Raw genomic sequence first — 20,752 nt, 5'->3', positions numbered from 1 at the left:
CCAAAGTCCATTGTTAATTATGACAAACTCTTTCAAGGTCACGTTTATTAGTGCCCGCATGCTTCCAATACGATTCTGCAACTTGCAGAGCGCAACACAAACATGGACCTTTGCAAATCGATAGGAGTCTCTTGAGATATTTCGCACCAAAATATTTTTTACTAAGGGCAGCAAAATGATGAAAAAAATGCAAAGAACTAGCAAATTCTGGCTCGTTGCCTGCATGTGCGTCGTCGCTAACAATGAAATGCAACAAACACTCGATCGAGGATTATGACGAAAACGCTGCAGAGAAAGCAAATAACTACAAAATGGGAAAACAGAGCTTTGCGAGGAGCATGCATGTGGACGCTTGCGTTTGCCTAGCGCCGACAGCATCGGCCAACGGACAAATGCCCGACAAACGCCAACGTGTCTAACTCGAAAATAAACCAAAGAAACTTCACCAGTGCGAGACGCAACGCGCACCATGTTATGATTCCTGGGAGGCGAATATGTTCAATTCCATGAATGCTTTCACATTAGTGCAGTTTTCAAGTTAATCTATCCTAGACAAACCCGCACGCTAGCTGAGACGCTGCGTCGCGGAGACAATGACGAAAAAATAAATCAAAGAAAATGTAAGCTGGCGTTTTATTTCTGGCACAATGCCGAGTAGCGTGCGCCAGCAGCATTCCTTAGCCCTTCGAGTCACGGTAACTTGAACAGCGTCAACGTGGCATTGTCGTTGCCCGGGTATTTCGTTAGCCCTAGCGTTTGTATTGGCCACTCAAACAGCGTAGAGACCACGTTCCCTTGCGCGAAGGAGTTTCGCTTGCATGTTTACGACATTTTTCTCAACCTCGGTGCGCTTCCAACGTTTCTTCTAATTAAGCTACAACGTCAGGAACAGCGGACGCACGCTCGCGTTCTTGCGTTTCAGCCGGAGTCGTACGTTCCGTCGAGCACGCCGCTCCGCGTCGACAAACACTGGTAGGATCGACACCTCATCTGATGCGGAATCTCCCAAATAAATACGACGCCACTTGTTCTGACACGCTGCTGAACTATCAATGAGACGAGGAGATGAAGGCGCGCCGCGCGTCCCTCTTGTTGGCTTTTCATGCGAGCGAAGGACATACCCGGAACAGCTTTTCGCCGGATTCGACGCTATAGTACGATAGCGCGCTAAACAATCCAGCTATCTAGAATAACTAAAGCCCAAGCGTAGAAGTGCATCAGTTTTTCTCACCTCGGATGGCGTTGCTGGGTGGCTGAGGCTCATCCTATCCACGGACGCCGCCAGGCTGCAGACGTCGGACATCACCGAGGGAGTCGGCGTCGGCGCAGGCGATGGCGGCGCCGTGGATCCCGGAGATTGTAGTGGCGTGGGTGGTAGACGTCCGCGAGAGCGGCCGCGGGCTCGACCCGGAGACGGTGCCATGTCCCTGCCGTCCATTGCGAAGGTGCTGCTCTGCGGTCGGTGAAGGTGGGCTCTGCAGCTCGTACAGGCGTCCTCTCACTGTCGTGGATGCTGCGCTAATGAGGAGGATGCCTCTCCGGAAAAGAAAAGGCGATGCGCACGGCCCGCAAAGCTAAATGATAGAGAAAGAAAAAAAGTTGCGAAATGGGCGAGAGTGGCGAGGAGGTTGCCGGAAGATGGCATAATGGGAAATGTAGCACGGACAGTGGCCTCCGTGACTAGCTCCGGAGGCCGATCGCGGAGGCCACGTACGGACGAGGTCGCCCCGCTCTTGCCATTGAGCGTCGACCAATGCGCGCTGCTCTCGGCTTTTCCGACACGTGCCCTGCACACTGTGCCGCCGGTGTGGCCAACGCTAAGAGCGTTGGTCGAAGCGACGTCGGGAAAATAAACACCACAAACGCCGCGTTTTTCTTTTTTTTTTCAATATCCATACCACGGTCGCTCAATGATTTTGAGCCGCCGTATCCATACTAAATGCTTCGCAACCACCGGGGCTCTCCTCTGAGAGAAACTCAATCAGCGCTTGCGAATTGCGAATGCGAAAAGGGTCTGAAAAACTCAGTGAGGTTGAACAGTTCTGTAATTAGACACAGCGAATTGCCAGATGCCTTTGCTCTGAAACAAGTGCTCGAAAAGGAATCTCATTCTTATGTGTTTTCGGCGTTTGTGATGTCTTGATTTCTCTCTGTTGTCCGCGTTTGCACGCCCTGTCTCTTTAAAACGTAAAGAGGCGGACTTCATACAGCAATAGTGTGTGTTAGCAGTGACAGTTTACCGTACGGTCAGTGCGGAAATATCGTACCGTCATGGTCGGCACGTAGCTTTTATTTTTTTTTTTCATTTTTTAACGTTTCAGCCGCGCGAGTTGCTCATTGCGTGCGGTATCGTGATGTGCTGATAAGAGTGTCTAAAAGCAGTCTTGCAGGCTAAAAAAAAAATCTGCGTGCCGACCACGACGGTGCGGTATGTCGCAAATTTCTGAACCCGTGCAAACACCACATCAACTTACGGCCAGTAATACTTTACTTGGAGTTGGCGTCAAGGGCGTCAGTGGCAGAGGACTACCGTTTGCAACCATAGAAAAACCAGTGCCAGCTACAGCATGGCGTTAGTCATTGTCCAGTGGCTATAAAAGCTAGTATCAGGGGCGCGACAGCCGAAATAGGATTTGGAGCAATCTTTGGAGCAAGAAAATGTTACTTTTGGAGCACAAAAATGCAAATTTGGAGCAGGTTAAGAAAAAAAAAACGCCATATTTTAGCACAAAATCTCAAATTTGGAGCAGTATAACAAAGAAGGCTTACTTTTAGAAAAGAAGTAGTAGTAAAAACATTTATTGCCTATATAACGTTTCTGGGCAAGTGGGTGGGGTCCTCAGTCCAGGGCTCCACTGGCCTTTGCGGCTCGCTGGGCTTGGTCGAGCAGAGCCAGCTGACTCTCCCGATCCTTGCTAGCAAGCCAGCTCTCCCGCTGCCTTGATCGAGGTTGTGACCCCAAAAGGGGAGAATTGACGTTTGGGGGCCGCGATTGGCATTCCCACGTAATGTGGGCGAGAGTTGGCCGTTCTCCACACCACGGACATCTGCGCGCGTACATTGTGGGGTGTATGTGATGTTGTCTTTGTAAGTGAGGGTAAGTGTTAGTTTGCATTCGACGCCAATCTCGCGCCTGTTCTCCGGTAAGATCCGGATGGGGATAACTGTGTTTTTGCCGTTCTCCTCTTTGATTTTCGAGGATGTCGCGTGGAGTTGTTGGGGGTTCCTCGAGGGTTGCGACCGGTGCTCGGATGCTTAATTCGCGAGCGAGCCGGTCGGCCCTTTCGTTGCCCTCAAGTCCCGCATGCGCAGGGCACCAGAGTATTGCATGTGAATTGAGGAGTTGTTCACCTAGGATTCTTATTGCCGTCCTTGGTATTGCCCCAGCCTGAAACATACGGCAAGTCGATTGAGAGTCGGTAATTACAAGGGCCGAATCTCCCTTTTGTTCTGCACATCTGATCGCCATAGCAACCGCCGCCGTTTCGGCCGTACTGACTGTTGTAGTTTTTATTAACTGTTGTAGTTTTATTAACGTCGTCGTCGTGCCGAGGCACCGACGACGACGAAGTCAGCGCAGGCGCGTGCAAGGCGAGCGCGTGGGCCCTGGAATAAAGGGTTGGTTTTCGTACGTCAATGTAGCAGCATCGTTCTTCTTCTACCTCTCCGCTACAGTGGTGACCCGGAGCATGGAACATTCCAGAAGCTTCCACCGGGAACTCACACCGAGTCGACCAACCTCTGATCGGCCTATCTCCATGGCGCGACTACCAGATGAAGCTGCGGCGCACTGCATCTTGTTACCACCGCCATTCCCCGATTTTTGGCCGCGATGTCCAGCCATCTGCCTTATGAAGATGGAGGCTGGTTTCTACCTGCGTAACATCGTCTCGCAGCAGGACAAGTACGCCATCACAGTATCTATGCTTCCTCCAGTTCTGCGATGCGTCGTGCCTCCTCCTGGGCCGCGGGCATACGACTAACTTCGAGGGTTCGTTCTAACCGTACCGCAACCGGCAGCGCCACGTCACATACTTCCTGCCGCGCTAAACGTAACCACAGAGCCATCGCAAGACATCGCTTTCGACGCGGCGCCCAGGACGACACTGTGCACGTCACGTGCCACGACTGAGTATCGCCTGCCGCCAACTGTTTTGTCTGCCACTCCTGCCATCGCCGACGAACAGCCTTTGGTAGAGTGGTCAACGCCTGTGGACACCTCGGTGAGCATGACAGCAGCAGCACCTACTGATCCTGTGTGCGACACCCAAACCAGCGCTGCCTGTCACGTGTTCGCTGACACCACGGGCGTCACCCTAACCGAGCCACCTCAGACTGTCCCGACCACGCTGGTTGGTTTCGATCATCAGACTGTCCCGACCGCAGATCTCGTCCAAGCTGTCGAGCTGCAGCGCAACCATCATGACGGCCGCACCGACCGCCACCACCTGATCCCAGTCTCCCCGGGCGGACCAGCACAAGGCCACACTTGGCACCCCTACCCTGGTCATCCCGCAGAATCTGGGGCCAAGGCCCAACATCATTCTGGCGCCGCCGCGCATGATGCCGCGCCCCTCGTTTGCCATAGTCCCGGGACAGCCCCAGACACTACAACAGCTACAGACCATGCCGCACGTGCAGACCATGCTGGCCCAGCCCACGCTTGGTGCGTTACAGACAGACCAGCACCAGTCCCTGGTGTAGATACCGACGTTCACCCAGCCGCAGATACTGGCGCAGGACCACCAACATCCCGCCATGACCACCATGACCGTGTTGCGTCCAGCGCCGCCGCAACATCTCCCCTTGTCTGTCTCGGCGCCCGTGACGTCGGCGACGATACACCACCAGCCACAGGCGCCTACTACAACGGCGCCACTAGCCGCAGAGAAGCCCGTGAAAGCGCCCACGGTAAACCTGACCGAGTTGCTGAAGGACCATGGAATCATGCCGGAGTCTACGCCCCCGCCATTCCTTACGTTCATTCAAGAAAACATATCAGTCGAGGTTCCTGTCGCGCCCGCACCAGTCACAGAGAGCGTGCAGGTCGTGGTGAGCAAGGCTCCGCAGACTCCGGCAGTGACTCACCAGCAGCGCATACAGTTTTCGCTGGCGCACGATGGCAGCGTCGTACTGCACCTTCACGGAAGCACCCTGTACTCCATGACTGCGCCGGCCCCCTCCCCGGTACTGGTGGCCACGACGGTCACGCCTTCGTCGACGAGCGCGCCCGGTGCGACCGCTCTCTCGCGGACCCACTCGGCCTTCCTGCAGCGTCTCTCCGCAGCGCCGCCCGTCAGCGGAACGGCTCGCAGAGTCCACGCGGTTTCTCGATCAGTCCTCTGCGCCACTCTCAGCCCCGACCCCCCGAAAAAAAAATTCAGCACCCGTTCGCCATTACGCCATCTAGACGAGGACTGCCAAACGGACACATTTTGACTGAGACTCCGTCTATACGGCGGGGGGCCCTGTCGCATGCTGGCGTGCCGAGGCACCGACGACGACGAAGTCAGCGCAGGCGCGTGCAAGGCGAGCGCGTGGGCCCTGGAATAAAGGGTCGGTTTTCGTACGTCAATGTAGCAGCATCGTTCTTCTTCCTCTCCGCTACAACGGTGTACAGTCTAAGGCGTTCATTAAAACAAGACTGTTTTGTGAAGCGAGACTTACTGTATTTATGACAAGCAGATCGTGCGCAAACGTATACAAACAACACGAGACACACGGAAGTATGCGGCGTATCGCGCACACGCAGAGCCTATAAAAAAAAGAAAAAAAAAACGCCACACACGTTACTCAACACATAGAACAAAAAATTGGCCGCGTATCTGCGTGCTTCGCTGCAAATGTCGTCTAAAGACGATAGAAGAGGCGCTGCGTGAGATATGGGCCATCTGGCAATACGTCGGGAAACATGAGTGCTGTGTTGCGGGCTGGTAGTCCCGGCGCAGCGGCAGGCGAAGACCGGCGGTGACCAACGCGACCGGTGGGGACGCCGGCCAGCCCGAACACGCTGTTTGGCGCGATGCGCCGAAGAAGAAACGTCCGCACTCAACGAGTACTCTCCACAAACTTTACACGTCGCCTGTGTAAAACAAGAAAGCCAGAGCGGCGCCCCCTGTCATTCGTACAATGGAATACTGAACCGAAACCGAAACACAACATGAGCTTGTGCAGAGGGCACGGAGGAAGACAAGTTTCAGCGCAGTCGCATTTTCAGCTCACCTTAAGAAACTAAGGTTGTAACATTGTAGGGCGAGTAGGGCCAGGAGGACCGTCACGACGAAAACCTGCCTCCTCAGTCGTATTCGCCTGAAACGTTGGTGTGGCTTCGCGTTCCCTCCTCCGCTCCTGGCCTTTCCACAAAGCTACTGCCTAAGTACGAAGGCCCCTACCGTGTCCTACGTCAAGCATCCCCAGTTAACTATATGATTGAGCCTGTTCAATCATCTACGAACCGCCGTCGTCGCGGCCGCGAGACTGTTCACGTCGATCGACTGAAGCCGCATTATGACCCACCAGTTGTACCTGTTCCTTAGGTCGCCATGATGGCTCCTTTTCCGCGGGGGAGTGATTTGTAACATGGTAGGGCGCAGACAAGAACGCCTGCGAAAGAAGAAGAAGAAGACGGTTGTTGTTGGCGCTCGCGCTTGCTCGGCTTGGACCGCTGATCGCTTCAGCTGTGGCAATCTTTTAAGTCTCAACGTTAAACGCATACCATCAAGGTCTTTAAAATTGCGTATCTATGTATTTTCTGTTAAAGGAACACACCGTCTAATACTTACCTAGTGATGTTGCGCCTCAGATATGCGTAATGTTTGCTTTTTGATCAACAATGTACACAAGTATGAACCTAGTCAGCCGTTCACGATGGCTGGCCCTTGGGCAAGTGGTTCAACTTTGGCCGAGTGGCTGAATCGAGGGACGTGCCGACAAACAGAAAGACAGAAAGTTCCCCAAGAAAGACTATCGTCTTTAAAACAGTGAACGTCACTCGTATGTTGCTCGCATCAATCCTAGGTACACGTAATTGCACGCGACTGTCCGAGATCGGTAGCACTGGATAGTCTGGTCTGAGGCTGCCGAGTGAGCGCGAAAGGGCAGCCGCTCTCCGCAGCACGGAATCACGATTTAACTCAGCGTGCGCATGCGCGCGCGCCCTAGTCACATGGTTGAGGAGAAAAGTTTCTCCCTTGGCGCTTGCCGCAAGAGGGCGCGACGAGTAAATCGTCCGTAGAGTCACTGGAAAATCAGAGTACCGCAAAGGTAGGCTGCACGCAGGCAACATTGGGTGGCGGCGGCCATGTCCCTTCCAGGCCGTCCGGCGCGTTGCTAGCGTGTGTTGAGAAGTGACCGATTTTTTAGCCTCAGTGCCGTGTTACGCTCGGCAGAACGGCATTATGTGTGTGTGTTTCTTCAAGAGGATATTAGAAGCGATTTCGAGTCATCGACAGGTATGGATCGACTGCGCGGTTAGCGGTGTAACTAATGAAACGTACGGCGAATGTTGCCATGTGCCCGCGAACTCTCTTCATGGCTTCATCGGTCTCTTTTCGTGTCACGCTCGGGCGTGTTCGCTAGGTCCGGGGCTGTAAACATAGTTGCATTAGCGCAGTGACATCGTGCGACATGCCATTTACTTCGACATTTGGTAAATCTTGACTCTTTGCGCTTGCTTTGTAGTCGGTGTTCAGGTTCACTGCACTCGAGAACGTTATCGAACAACATCGAGAACATTCAACATTGCGTCCTTTGACTGATCGCGGACGCATAGCTTGCTTGCGCACCGTGCTTGCTGTTCAACTGATTGATATGTGTAATAGAAGTTGTGTGTGTACGGTAATTGGAAGTTGTGCGCGACGTCTTGATTCGGAACGCCAGCAGCCGAACGCACGGGCGAATCGGCGTGCGGTAGGTAAGGTGCATCGTATCTTGCGATACGTAGAAGGCCATCAAAAATTATTGACATCAGTACTTAATTATTTCATTTCCTATTTCTTGTCTCCTTAATATTCTCAACATTGCAATGAATTTGCAAATATTTTGCTCTGTTCCGACAAACAGTTCTTGTTTTGGCGTTGCCAGCGCGTAAACAGCTGGGGTTCGGTTTCTGCACTGCTGCACTTTTTTTTTTTTCATACTGCGCTCTTATTAAAACTTCCTCGACAGGGTGCTTTATTTTCTTGTGATCAGAAGTAGCGCATCCCGGAATTTTTAAAGCGCATGCTACTGCAACGCAGTATGTATATATACCTAGGGCTCGCATAAAATCGACTTCCTCAATGCGTGGGATCTGCTTTTTTTTTTTTTTTTTAATGCGAAGCATTTCTTAGCGAACCTCTGGCACTTTGAGCGTTTCTATCTACGTATCTATCTATCTATCTATCTAGCCGCCTACGTCGGGAAGCTCTCATGATCGCCTCCTTAACTTGGTGTGGACCAAAATTCGCATGGGAGGGTAAGAAGATTTGACGAATATGGCTGTCAGGTAATGACATGAATAATGTGAAAATCCTGTCGCGTACGTCGTCAAACCCTTTCCTCCGGACACGTGTGGCTCATACCCGTTTACCACGGGCCGCGGTGCACGGGTATGCGCCACAGCTGATTGACTGTTTATATCTACCCAGGAACGGTGAGAACAGACAATAAATGCGAGAGCGTTAAGAAAAACATACATCGGCAGCATTTACGCAACGAATGGAAATAATGAAAATTGGGATCCCAGCAGGAATCGAACCCAAGCATTCTGCGTGGCAATCAGATATTCTACCACAGAGCCACGCCAGGTCTATAAACTGGTTTGGAAAAACAGCCTATGCAGGCGTAACGACGGTACAACATCAATTGTGGCTGTGGTGATTGCTATGTAATTTTACAAGAAAGCAATAAACACTACATGATACTCCTACGATACAGGCGTCATATAAGATTAACGTATGTGGTCCAGTGTTGGCTCCGCTTTTATAGCAGTCTGATAAACATTTGTATTCCTATGATTCAGCAAGATATATTGATGCTCGACCCCGGAGGAATACATTAACGAATGTTACGTATGACATTCACATCATCGCACCGTAAATTGCAGTTAGTCCGCCAGGACGACGCAGTGTCCCCTTCATTTCTGACGAGGCTGGGCGATGTCCTCATGCTGACCGAGGATGAGACAACATTGACATACAGCCGCTTTGTAGACGAGGCTACGTAGGCCACATACGCAGGGTAGTCTACGAAAACGACAAGCGCCATCCACTGTTGTTGGCCTACGTAGCACTATACAGGCCTACCAGCCTCGATGGCCCTTACCTCACCAACGCGAAGGGTGACTTCAGATTCCGACATCACGCCTGATCTATCGACAGACAATTTGTCGACGAAATGACGGGGGCATCCGCGATTTCCAACAGCTGCACTATACCTCATACACTACACATAAGCCCCTCTTCACCGCGATCACGACATGATCCGATAACAGGTCATGACCAGCTGCCGGTGCTCCCTGATCACGGGGATGATGGCCTTGTTCAAGAACTGTCAAGAAGTTCTTCCACACATGCACACGGGTCGTGAAACGTGCGTGTGTTCTCCATGATAAAGAACAATTATAAGCACCGCATATCAGCTCACCGCTTCACGTGTTGGTGATACCCACGTTGCCGTTGGCAGCGTTACCCAACTGTAAAGAACTGGTTATATAACACATATGCAGATTCAACATATATGTGTGCGTATAAAAGTTATACAAATATTTAGCGTCCTTTTATAACGTTTCGTTCAGTAAAAAAATTTACGCCACAGTCAACTTTCCGCCGCATGCTTCGCATACCATTGACTCCCATGGTACGTGGGATCTGCCGAATTTTTTTTGCTGTGACCATTTCTCACCAACTATACAGTATTTTAAGGGTACGCTCGGCGCAATGCAGCATTAGCAGCATTTTTTTGTAACAAATTTAAAAACACGCTTGATAACGTTGCCTTATACCAAGTTTATCAACAGAGTTCCGCGCTTCTGTTTTGTGCAATGCTAAGTGATCATGCCACAATTGCCTTCGAGGTATACCAGTAAACAGTTATTATTTTAATAAATCTTCGATTTCGCTCTCGTGCGTGACACGCTTATAACTCGGATAGCATGCCTAATCTGTTCAACAGATCGAGATATAAAGAGCCGAGCAAATAGAAAGGTATGTAGTTTTCAATATCGCTGACCATAGCGAACCGAAAAGATGAAGTATCCTGTCGCATAAGATTTTTTCCAGCAAACTTAGCATATCCAGCTTTTGTGGACACATCACAGCCAGCGCCCCTGGCGGCCCCGGCGCGAAGCTAGCGCGATTTCAATGGAACTGGCGAGTTTTTCCCGAATAATTAAGTGTAGAGGGTGAATGTTGAAAAACGCAGACCACAGAGCGCTTCTGGGAACCTAAACGCACGACAGGACTGCAGCGATCATGTTGCAGTAAGCTTCAGTTTTGTTCCCAGAGCAGTTAAAGATTGTACAATGGGAGTCTATGGAAACGGTGAAAAATGTGGCCTGTTTTTCGAAACAAAAACGGTCACTGTCGTAAAACTAAGCAAGTTATGTTAATGGTCAGGAAATCACATGTAGTCCTGACACTCAGCTTTCGTTTGAAGCCATTCTCAACTTGCCGCAATTGGCATAACATTGTTCCCTAACGCGTTTTTTGAAGCGCGGTCGTTCAAATGTTTGTGGTAAATTGATAAGCCCTTGCTTACCACCAGCCACAAGGCATCCGCCGTGGCCGAGCGAGCTAATCGCTTAAGTTCAACATCGCCGCGCCGTCGTTGGTTCGATTCCTGGCGACGGATCAGCATTTTTTTTTCAGCCCGTGACTTAGTTCCACAGCTTCGCACAGGATGTCGCCGCCGAAACAAAAAGCTTTCGTTTCGGTTTCGGTTCTTGACTTTGATCTTGAGCTGCCGTTTCTTTTTCTCTTTATTTTATGACTTTTTAGTGCATGTTTAAACACTCCACGCGTATCAGATCGTTCAGATCTACATTTGTAATTCTTACTTTATTCTTTTATAAACGTCTAAGGAACAGAACACCCGATCGAGTTATGGTGAACAAATCTCTTTCGAACTCTCGTACGCGTATTGTGGTGGAAACTTATTTCTCCCTTCTCATGATGTCGTTACGACCTTCTTAGGTACATACAATTCAGCAACGTAAAGGAAGCGAACTAAGCTTAGACAAGCGAGGCATAGTAATTAAATGACAAATTTAGACGTTTTTGCAGTTGCTTTTTACTTTAGGGCTAACGCAAGTGTTTGTCGTAATCTTAACGAACGAAGGGGAATTTTTCGAGGGGTTCTTTTTTTTTTTTGTTAGACACTAATGAAACTAACAGATAAATAAGCCAAATAAAGAATAGGCAAAATTTTTCAAACAGCAGTGCAATGATTTCGCCCTAACTTAAATGAAATCAAAATCGCTATCTCGACAAGCATCAGCGGACGGCTCATATACCCTTCTATATGCTGCGCTCTCAACTCGAAGAGACTGTGCGAAATCTCCTTTCCTACCTGGAGTGGCTGTGTTCTCTTACAGCACCATTTTGTAGAGTTACGCGAGACTGCATCTAGAAGAGTTAGCTGCCAGCTTTACTTCATTTGTTGCTATCGCACTCATTGCATCGTCCTTGCGGTGAAACTGGGATTTTTATTCATCTCTTGTCATATTTATCGCCCTACGTGAACAGAAAAAAACCAGCATGCCTTCTCCTTTAACATCACAAAGAACTGTGCGCTGCATCGGATAGGTCCGTGTGATATGACGTGTGTGGATCAAAGCTTTCGGGAAGTCCAGGGACTGGCGCTCCCAGTTACAAAACGAAAATCCTGTCATTCAGCAGCTTTTCGCACGCACTCGCAGCCCACCTCAACATACCGCAATAAGATGCCATTTTAAACATCTGTAAATGAAAATGTGCGCAGCATGTACTGGTTGCACAAGGCTGGAAACGAAAGCGGAGCTAGCGTTCGACCTAGCTTCTTCTAAGGTTTTGCTAGTAATACCAAGCTATTGCTAGAGGTGCAAAGTTTTTGCTAGTATAGTATTATAAAATATGGCTAGGCTTGGATAATCTATTCTTCTCAGGTTTCGGTCGGTTCCCCAGACTACGCACTTGTTGCGTGGTTCTGTGGCGGTATTTTGTAAGCATTCGTAAAACGGACGGAGGCGGTCCGTCTGTTTGAGTCGCACGTGACTAGTCAATGCGAGCACGCGATTCGTCGCGGCGCTCGTCACGGCTCACATTGACCAATCGCGTGCGACTCAAACGGACGGACCGGCTCCGTCCGTTTTAGGAATTCTTACAAAATACCGCCACTGAAAGGGAAATGTCGCGTCACTGGTAGTTACGTGATGGGATTTTAGTCACGTGAGAGAGAAAGTACATCTTTATTAGAGTCCAGTGCGGACGCTGAGGTTGCCCAGCGCCACCCGGTTGTTCCGAAGTTTTTGGCGACAACACGTCACGTCAATAGTTAGGTGACGTTACGGGATTTTAGTAGAGAGACTAATTACTTGATTTTACGTGATTTTTAGTCACGTGGCTAGTTGTTACGTGATTGTAGTCACATAAGTAGATGTGCGATGTTACGTGATTTTGGTCACGCGACAATTGCAGGCCTGGTGTACAAAAAATTGTAGTCGCAGGAAACAACAACCCATCATCGATATCACATATATTTTACGATCACGAGAAATTCACTTTCGTTGCTCGAAAGAGCAAGCGAAGCTGCACTCGTGCACTTTTTATCACGTTTCAAAACTGTTTGGGCTTCTACGATTTTTTCTGGGATTTTTTGTATGCTTCATTTGCTCTATTCTTTTTTCTTTCCTGGTAAAGAGCGCATATATATTGCTGTAAGTTTGAAAATACAGACAGTTTAAACCTAAGCACTGTGTGTGTTTTCCAATGTCGTCCTTGTTCCTTGCGCTGTGAAACATCGAATTATGATCTACAGAGCATTTTTGCAAACAGAAAGCAGCTGTTTTCACTTTTGCATTCCGTTCCTGCTCTTTAGAAGGTGGGGGCACTTGCAAGGAACGTTGCAAGGAGAGTTTGACCGTAGTATCTTTATAATAGCTATCGTATCACAGGCTAGCCGCCGCGCGCTCTGGCTGTATGGGTTGATCATCCACGCTGGCTGTTTGCGCGCAATCGCTGGGGCCTTGATTCGAATCCCAATGCTGATTTTTCGTCTTTTTTTGTCTCTCTCAGAATTGCTTATGTTTGCCGCGGTGGTACAGCGGTTACGGTGCTCGTCTGCTGACCCAAAGGGCATAGGTTTGACGGCGGCTCCAGCATTTTTGAACAAGGCGAAAATGCTAGACGCTCGTGTACTTGGTTTTAGATGCACGTTACGAACCTGAAGTGGTCGAAATTTCCACAGCCCTCCTCTACGGCACGCCTCATAAACATTTATGGTTTGGGCACGTAGAACTCCAGCAATTATTATTACTAGTACAACGCTGTTGAAGATTTAGTTGCTTGTTTTTTCGCTGGAATGTGAAGCATTTCTTAGCGAACCTCAGGCACTTTGGCCGTTTCAATCTACGTATCTATCTATCTATCTAGCCGCCTACGTCTGGGCGCTCTCCTGGTCGTCTCCATAACTTGTAATATACCAATGGCACAGCAGGGGACCAGTGTATGACGAACACGATTCACTGGTGATGACATGAATAACGCAAAATACCTGTCGCGTACGTCATGAAACCCTTTCTCTCAGTCACGTGTGGCACATACCCGCATACCAAAGTTCATGTTATGCGTGTATGTGCCACAGGTGATACAGAGTCTCAACCAACACAGTAACCGCGAAGACAAACAAAGTGACAGGCAGGGAAAGTGATAATAATAATAATTGTGGGGGTTTTAAGCCCCAAAACCATGATATGATTATGAGAGACGCCGTAGTGGTGGGCTCCGGAAATTTTGACCATCTGGTATTCTTTAACGTGTACCGAGATCGCACACTACACGGGCATCTAGCATTTTGCCTCCATTGAAATTCGACCGGCCACGGCCGGGATCGAACCCGCAACCTTCGAGTCAGCAGCCGCGCACCATAACCGCTACACAACCGCGGCTGACACAAGAAAAGCGAGGAAGCTGATGACAGAACACCCCTGGAAGACGCTCAACTACTATCCACTCGTCCTCGTGGTCCGCAACGTGGACCACGTGGATTACGCAAAAACCGGGATCGATGCTTCCTATAATAAATCTGCCCAGAGAACCAGGCCTCTCATCCTTACCGGTGACTTCAACATTAATTTATCAAGACCCAGCAACGCCTGGTTTTTCTACTGCGTGAAAGAGGGCTTGGATGTGGACAGGGCATCAATAGACCTCGCTGCCACATCCACGACATGAGGCATCATAGATCATTTCATCGTAAGATGCACCCAGGATTTCCACCAGCTGTACTATACCTCGGACTTCACTGCACTTAGACCCCTCGTAGCCGCCATCACGAACGGGTCTGATTAACAAGTCCGGTCCAGCTGCTGATGCTCACTGATCATGGTGATAATGACCTTGTTCAAGAACTGTCAAGAACTCCTTTCACACATGCACACGGGTTCCTGAAACATGCGTGCGTTGTCCGTCATAACGCACAAGTATAAATATAAGAACTGCAACTGTCACTGTAACGTACTACGTGCGGTGCACCTGCGCGCGCCACTCGGCTGTGTATATATCTAGGGAAACTTTCCTGCATGAAGCTTAGTTGCGAGTAACGCCTGTCCTATGTATCTGTGTTCCTTATTTGTCTTGTTAGGATTCGCGCTATCCAGTATCGAAGCATATAAGCATTACATATCAGCCTACCGCGTCTGGTGTTGGTAACACTCATTCTGCTGTTGGAATCGTTGCGCAACTGCATGTAAACAACTGGTTATATAATACATATCCGACTCTTAATAATAATATCTGGGGTTTTACGTCCCAAAACCACGATATGATTATGAGAGACGCCGTAGTGGAGGGCTCCTGAAATTTCGACCATCTGGTGTTCTTTAACGTGCACCTAAATCTAAGTACATGGGCCTCTACCATTTCGCCTCCATCGAAATGCTACCGCCGCGGCCGGGATCGAACCCGCGACCTTCGGGTCAGCAGCCGAGCACCGTAACCGCTATACCACCGCGGCGGACGATATGCGACTCTTCAACATATGAGTGTGCGTATGCCACTTCCACATTTCTCTAGCATCATTCCGTAACGTTTCGCTGAATGTGAAAAATTACGCCACAGTCACCATCCTGCGCATCCTTCGCATAACATCGATTCCCACGGTATGTGGGATCTGCCAAATTTTTTGCTGCAGTTTCGGTTTCGCTTTTGGAAATGGAGCAAGTAAACTTCGAATGTTTTATTTTTTATTACCACACAACCCATTACTTAATAACGAAGAAAACGAACCCAGATTTTAGTTAACATCAACCATAAGAAGGCAACACAAAACGAAACCAAGGCAAGCATGAGGGCAGCCATCTGTAATATAATGAAGCGTTTTAAAGAAGAATTCTACTATTAGAGACGACGCAGAAACGTAACCAGTAATAGTAGAACCAACGCAAAGCTTGTATTGTTGAATCGTTGCCTTTTTTCTATGGGAGCAGCGTTCCCTGCTTCTGCAAGTAGTGCTGGTCTTTTGCATTACATTTACTTCTCCTCCGAAAAAGAGCCATCCTGGCTAATTACGGACAGATGCACAGTGACAGTGAGGCTTTAGCAGGTCGATATGCACAATCTCATGCCTCGACACTGTTTGATTACAATAAGTCTCAAGCGACTTGACGGCGCATATGAAGTACGAGGCTTGCTAGACCACACGGTACGGGCCGTGGTACTTCGGAAGAAGTTTCGTGGACCGACCGGGGCACCTAGGAGTCCAGAGGCCAGGCCCGTAGCTAGGGGGTATGTCCCAAGGGCCCGCCTCCCCTCCCAAAAGTTTGACGGAGGCGGTGTTATACCGACAAGAATAATGAGAATAGGTGTTTCTCTCAAACTGTCAAGGCATTCAGCAAGTGCCCCCTCCCTTTACCCAACACCCCCCCCCCCCCCCTCGATGACTGGCGGAGGCCGGCGGCGGGGACCGGTGTGCACGGAACAGACGGCGAAACGGTAGGCAAGCAGACTCGGAAGCGAGCGCGGCCGCGCGCGCCGTTGCCATAGCAACGACGGAGAGATCTTCAACCGGCTGCTTTGCTGCTGGGCTTGCGTTTCCTTTCTTGAATTCTCGGCACTCGCCACTTTCCTATGAAGAATGCTGTCTCACGCTCATAACGTGCATTCCATTTGTGACCTGGAACTGGCGGGCGCGCGGCGATAATGCAATCGAGAAGCATGCACGATATCAGGACTGTTTTTGTGAGGCGAAACGACACCCTTTCAACACGTTCTTTAGTGTACGCTGCTTTCCTGAAAAGCATAGGTAATTTCACAGGGAATATTAGCCGATTACACACTGCCTTTGTTGCCGCAACGCCACTTCACGCCGTTGAAAGAGTAATAAGAGGGAGTAACTAAGAGGGAAGTCCAGGCATGGACACATGCATGTTTTCTTTACTGATGACTTTCCCTTAGCGGGTACCCATGTTAGCAGCAATGTACAACAGAGTGAATGAAAACAGCGAGGAAGAAGACTTCAAAACTAACAAGCGCTTTTCGCTTTACAGTTCTGCTTACCGATTCAATGAGCCAAGTATTCGACGCTCACTAGATTGCCCTCCGCACTGTGTTCCCGAGCCAAGCCTAATTACGGTTCATCAAACTAATGAACAGATCAAGCTCGTCTTCCTTGTTCGCCTCAGGTTTATGACTAACGTGTCGGTAATGCACTATATATATATATATATATATATATATATATATATATATTAGTGTGTGTGTGTGTGTGTGTGTGTGTGTGTGTGTGTGTGTAGAGAATGCCTTGCGGGTAGCACTCACTAAAAAAAGAAAAGATGGCTGTACTAACGTTTCAGACGTGACACCGCCTACGTAGGTCAGTGTCTTGCGAAACCCATGCCACAGCCCAAACGTTATGGAATGCATTTTTTCCGGTTTTTGATGTGTGCTACCTGGAAGTTCATTCAATGGAGAAAGCGCCGCGCGCATGCGCCGTTGCTCGACATGCGGTCACTAGTAGTCGCGAAGGCAACGCCACCTCTCAACGTCAACTCTTTTTACTCTTTTATAAGCACAGAATAAATCGAGAATGCCTAATAACGTGCGGATTAATTTTAAACGCATTTTTTTCTTTAGTAAATAGCAGCGGACTGCGTACAGCATTCTGCACATCTCATTCGTGCACTATGAAGGCTTGCCCGTCAGGCAACGCGACATGCCGCTGTGACTTTCAAAGCGCAATTCAACAATACAAATTCTAATCATATGGTGAAAAAAAAGCTCGTTTATGTCACTGTAATTCACAGCCAGGGTCTTGTGACACATTTCGGTCGGTTGTCAGTTCCTTTAAGAAAGCACATCGCGAATATATATAGTGGTAGAGTAAGTATTTACTCTAAAAAGCCGTGACCTCATTCATGCTTACCTCATGTTCCACGATCCCAAATATTTGTCCATAAGTAAATATTGAGAAGGTTATTGTGTATACATATTAGAACTTTCTCTCTATCAAGGAGGTAATTTCCGCGTCACTACAAAATGTGCCCTAAATGGTGTCTCTGCGCTGTACAGCACACGTGTGCGCTGTACAGCGCAGAGCCACCATTTAGGGAAGATTTAGGGCCTAATCTAAGAAAAAAAAAATAACATGTTATCAGATTGACAGCAATTCAATTCTTTGACATATTTCCACTCGGAGAAAGCTGAGAGGGAATACCATGTCTAGAGTGTGTTTCCTAAAACGCGTCATCTATGATAGCACTGTGCTATCGATGCGCATTAACCAGACTTCACACCTGTGTGCAGATGTCTCTATTAATAAAGTCGAGGCTACATGCCAGTTATCGTGTCTTCTGAAATATTATTAATTTTTCGTAGTCGCTTTCGCGCGTATTTCTATTGCAACTTTTATGTTGCAGTAAAATTTAACATTGAATTATATATTTCTTACTATCTATTTTACTATGATTTCCTTATCTACAATAGAGACAAAACTACCCGATACAGTGGAAGGGACTTTCAAGGCGGGCCTACACGTTTGAGCCAAGAAAGAATCCCAACCAGGAATGTCTTCGCAGCTTTGACATTCCTATCAAGCCAGAAGATTCCAGGATTCAATACGCGGCTGATATTTTGCATCATGAAGTACAAAAAAAGCTCCGATTTTGAAGACCCTCGAGCGGAGCTGTAATCATTCTATTCGACCTGGGTCATTTTCCGTTGGGTTTTCAGAGGAAGAAGACTACTGCTTGAAAAGCAGTAGATATTAAGGAAAAATCAGATTTCTCTAGGCTTTATCTGGCTGAAGACTGGTATTTTTCAGTCATTGCCACGAGCGAAAAACTACTAATCAAAATTCCTGTGCGCATAAACACCATTGTTCTCTTAAGGGAACCTCCTGGAAAGGAAAGCTTAAGATTTCCTTTATAACGCCTGCACATCTTCGTGGCAACAGAAGGAGCTCCACTCACAACTGAAGAAATTTTCATATGCTGGGTAAACGATGGAAGGGGAAAATAAAGGGTTCACTTTTCACTGATGTGTCTTGTGACCCGTTGTTGAGCAAGTCAAATGCATTTTGTATTCTACATCAGGAGTGATACAGAATAAAGAAGTGATTTTGAGAGATTATAGGAATAGTTACTATATTATGTTGCATTAACAATCGTTGTTGTCAGCGCAAAATCGCCAAAATTTGCTCTTCTAAATTTCTTTATGCTGATCAAAGTGGACGATTGGGCCAGTAGGGTGATTCATGATCGACTTTGTGCTTGCTGTAGCGCAAGGTTGAGAGAGACTGCGCCTACAGAACACAGCTTCAGAAGAACTTCCAGCCCATTAGGTAACCTATTGGTGTATCTGCGCCAACAGTATTCAAGACAATCACCTCGAGCATATGAGTCAGTCGACCGTGAGAAAAAAAGAGAAAAAAAAAAGAAATGCAATTAGGATAGATAAGTGCCTTTTTTAGCGGGATAGACGGCAGATCTAGAGATTATTACACAACACGTCAGTCGTATATGTTCTACTATACGTTCATTCCTAACAAAAAAACTAACCAAGTTAACATTTTCCGGTGTACAAGGTAATCTTTCAACGACTGTATCATTTTTGTACACCCGCTTAGACGGCGCCAAGCTTGCGGTGGCAGCCACATTTCGATAAGAACTAAATGAAAACAAATAAAAACTATCTTTAACTTCCTTTTTTTACTCTCATTCCTAGCGTTCTCAAACCTATCCAGTTCTAATTTGAGGTAACGCAAGGAGCAAACGAGCATCACCTAAGCGGTACACCGAAGAAAATTTGGTTATTATGCAACCACAATATCCTGTTCGTACTCAAACATAATGGTTCCCGCTAGCTGAAAAAAGAAACTCGGAAAGCAGCATGCTGCTTCAATATCCCACCGGTACGGCAGCGCAAGAAACTAAACAAACAAATAAAAGCACGATTCTCTTAATGCATAGCGGGCGCGTCTATAACGGCCAGACATTTGGCGTGGCACGTCTAGAAAAACTGCCGATTCATTGCCAGTCGTCGCCGTCGAGATAACGCCGACAAACAGCGCTCTCTGTTCTGCGCACTGAGGTGAAGCGACAGTCTCGGGGCGTGTGTACTGTTTCTTTTGATTCTCTTTTATCTAGTGCCGCGTCACTGCATACGTCATGGCGGGACTTTTGAATTCTTTAAGGTCGATACGCCACGTGGTGTCGTTCACGCGAACTAGGCCGCTGGTGTCCAGAAAAGCTGCATATGGTGTAGTTCACTGCAGGAAGGAGTGTTATTCGAGGGGGGCGAATTCGTTCAGGCCAACATGTAGCCACGTAGAACGGCGCTCTTTGACATTAATTTTTCCCACACGGCAAACGAGATTCCCAGAGTAGCTCATCAGTAACGTTCGATTGATGGTGAGCTACTCTCTTCTGGCATCTGCATGCAGTGGCGTAGCCACGGCCCGTACCACAACACCGGGCCCGTACTCCCCCCCCCCCCCCGAAATTTTTTTCCCGTGGCAAGCATAGCACGAAATGACAATCGACCATATCTGCCTGCCAGGCCCCCACTTCAGATCGAGGAGGTGCCCCCCCCCCCCCCACCCCGGAAAAAATGTCTGCTTACGCCCCTGTCTGCATGACGCGTTTACTTCTGGTAACCGTGGTACTGCTAAATGTCTGGCCACGCTCTGCATTGAACGCGCCTGCACCCAAATAGAGTGACCTAGAATAGGGGGAGTGTCCAAAGCACCGGCTCCCGCGTGGGCCTTTTGCCGTGAACTCCCGCGCCGCGCCGCTGCTGCGCCGGACCCGTGGGCTTTCCGCGCTCGGGAAGCGCACGGAAAGCGAGGGGCGTCTGCTACGCGCTGTAGTTTCTTGCGCCGCGTTTCCACAGAGGGCACTTGAAGTCTACTTAACTTTTATAATACGGTGCGGAATGAAGCTTAACCATCTTTAAGCGTTGTGTTAGTGCTGGGGCAACAACAGAATGCAAAAAAAAGATCATGTGTCAGGCGGCATCAGCGTGGCCTAGTTCCGGTCACAGAGTTCGAGAACGTTGGTGCGTGTGTAAAAACGCGCAAAACA

General features: G+C 48.7%; 1 protein-coding gene across 1 annotated transcript in view; it reads right to left on the bottom strand.

The window, feature by feature from the left end:
• Positions 1–1,485, bottom strand: part of LOC119395725 (piwi-like protein 1) — a 33,765-nt gene extending 32,280 nt beyond the window's left edge. Inside the window, exon 1 of the mRNA XM_037662735.2 lies at positions 1,232–1,485. Coding sequence (XP_037518663.1) covers positions 1,232–1,438 — 207 coding nt within the window. The 5' untranslated portion in view covers positions 1,439–1,485. The remainder of the gene's footprint in view (positions 1–1,231) is intronic.
• Between the last annotated feature and the right edge of the window lie 19,267 nt (positions 1,486–20,752).

The sequence above is a fragment of the Rhipicephalus sanguineus genome, chromosome 6 (genome assembly GCF_013339695.2).
Source record: "Rhipicephalus sanguineus isolate Rsan-2018 chromosome 6, BIME_Rsan_1.4, whole genome shotgun sequence".
In the NCBI taxonomy this organism is placed as follows: domain Eukaryota; kingdom Metazoa; phylum Arthropoda; class Arachnida; order Ixodida; family Ixodidae; genus Rhipicephalus; species Rhipicephalus sanguineus.
This window is presented reverse-complemented; position numbering and strand designations above follow the sequence as displayed.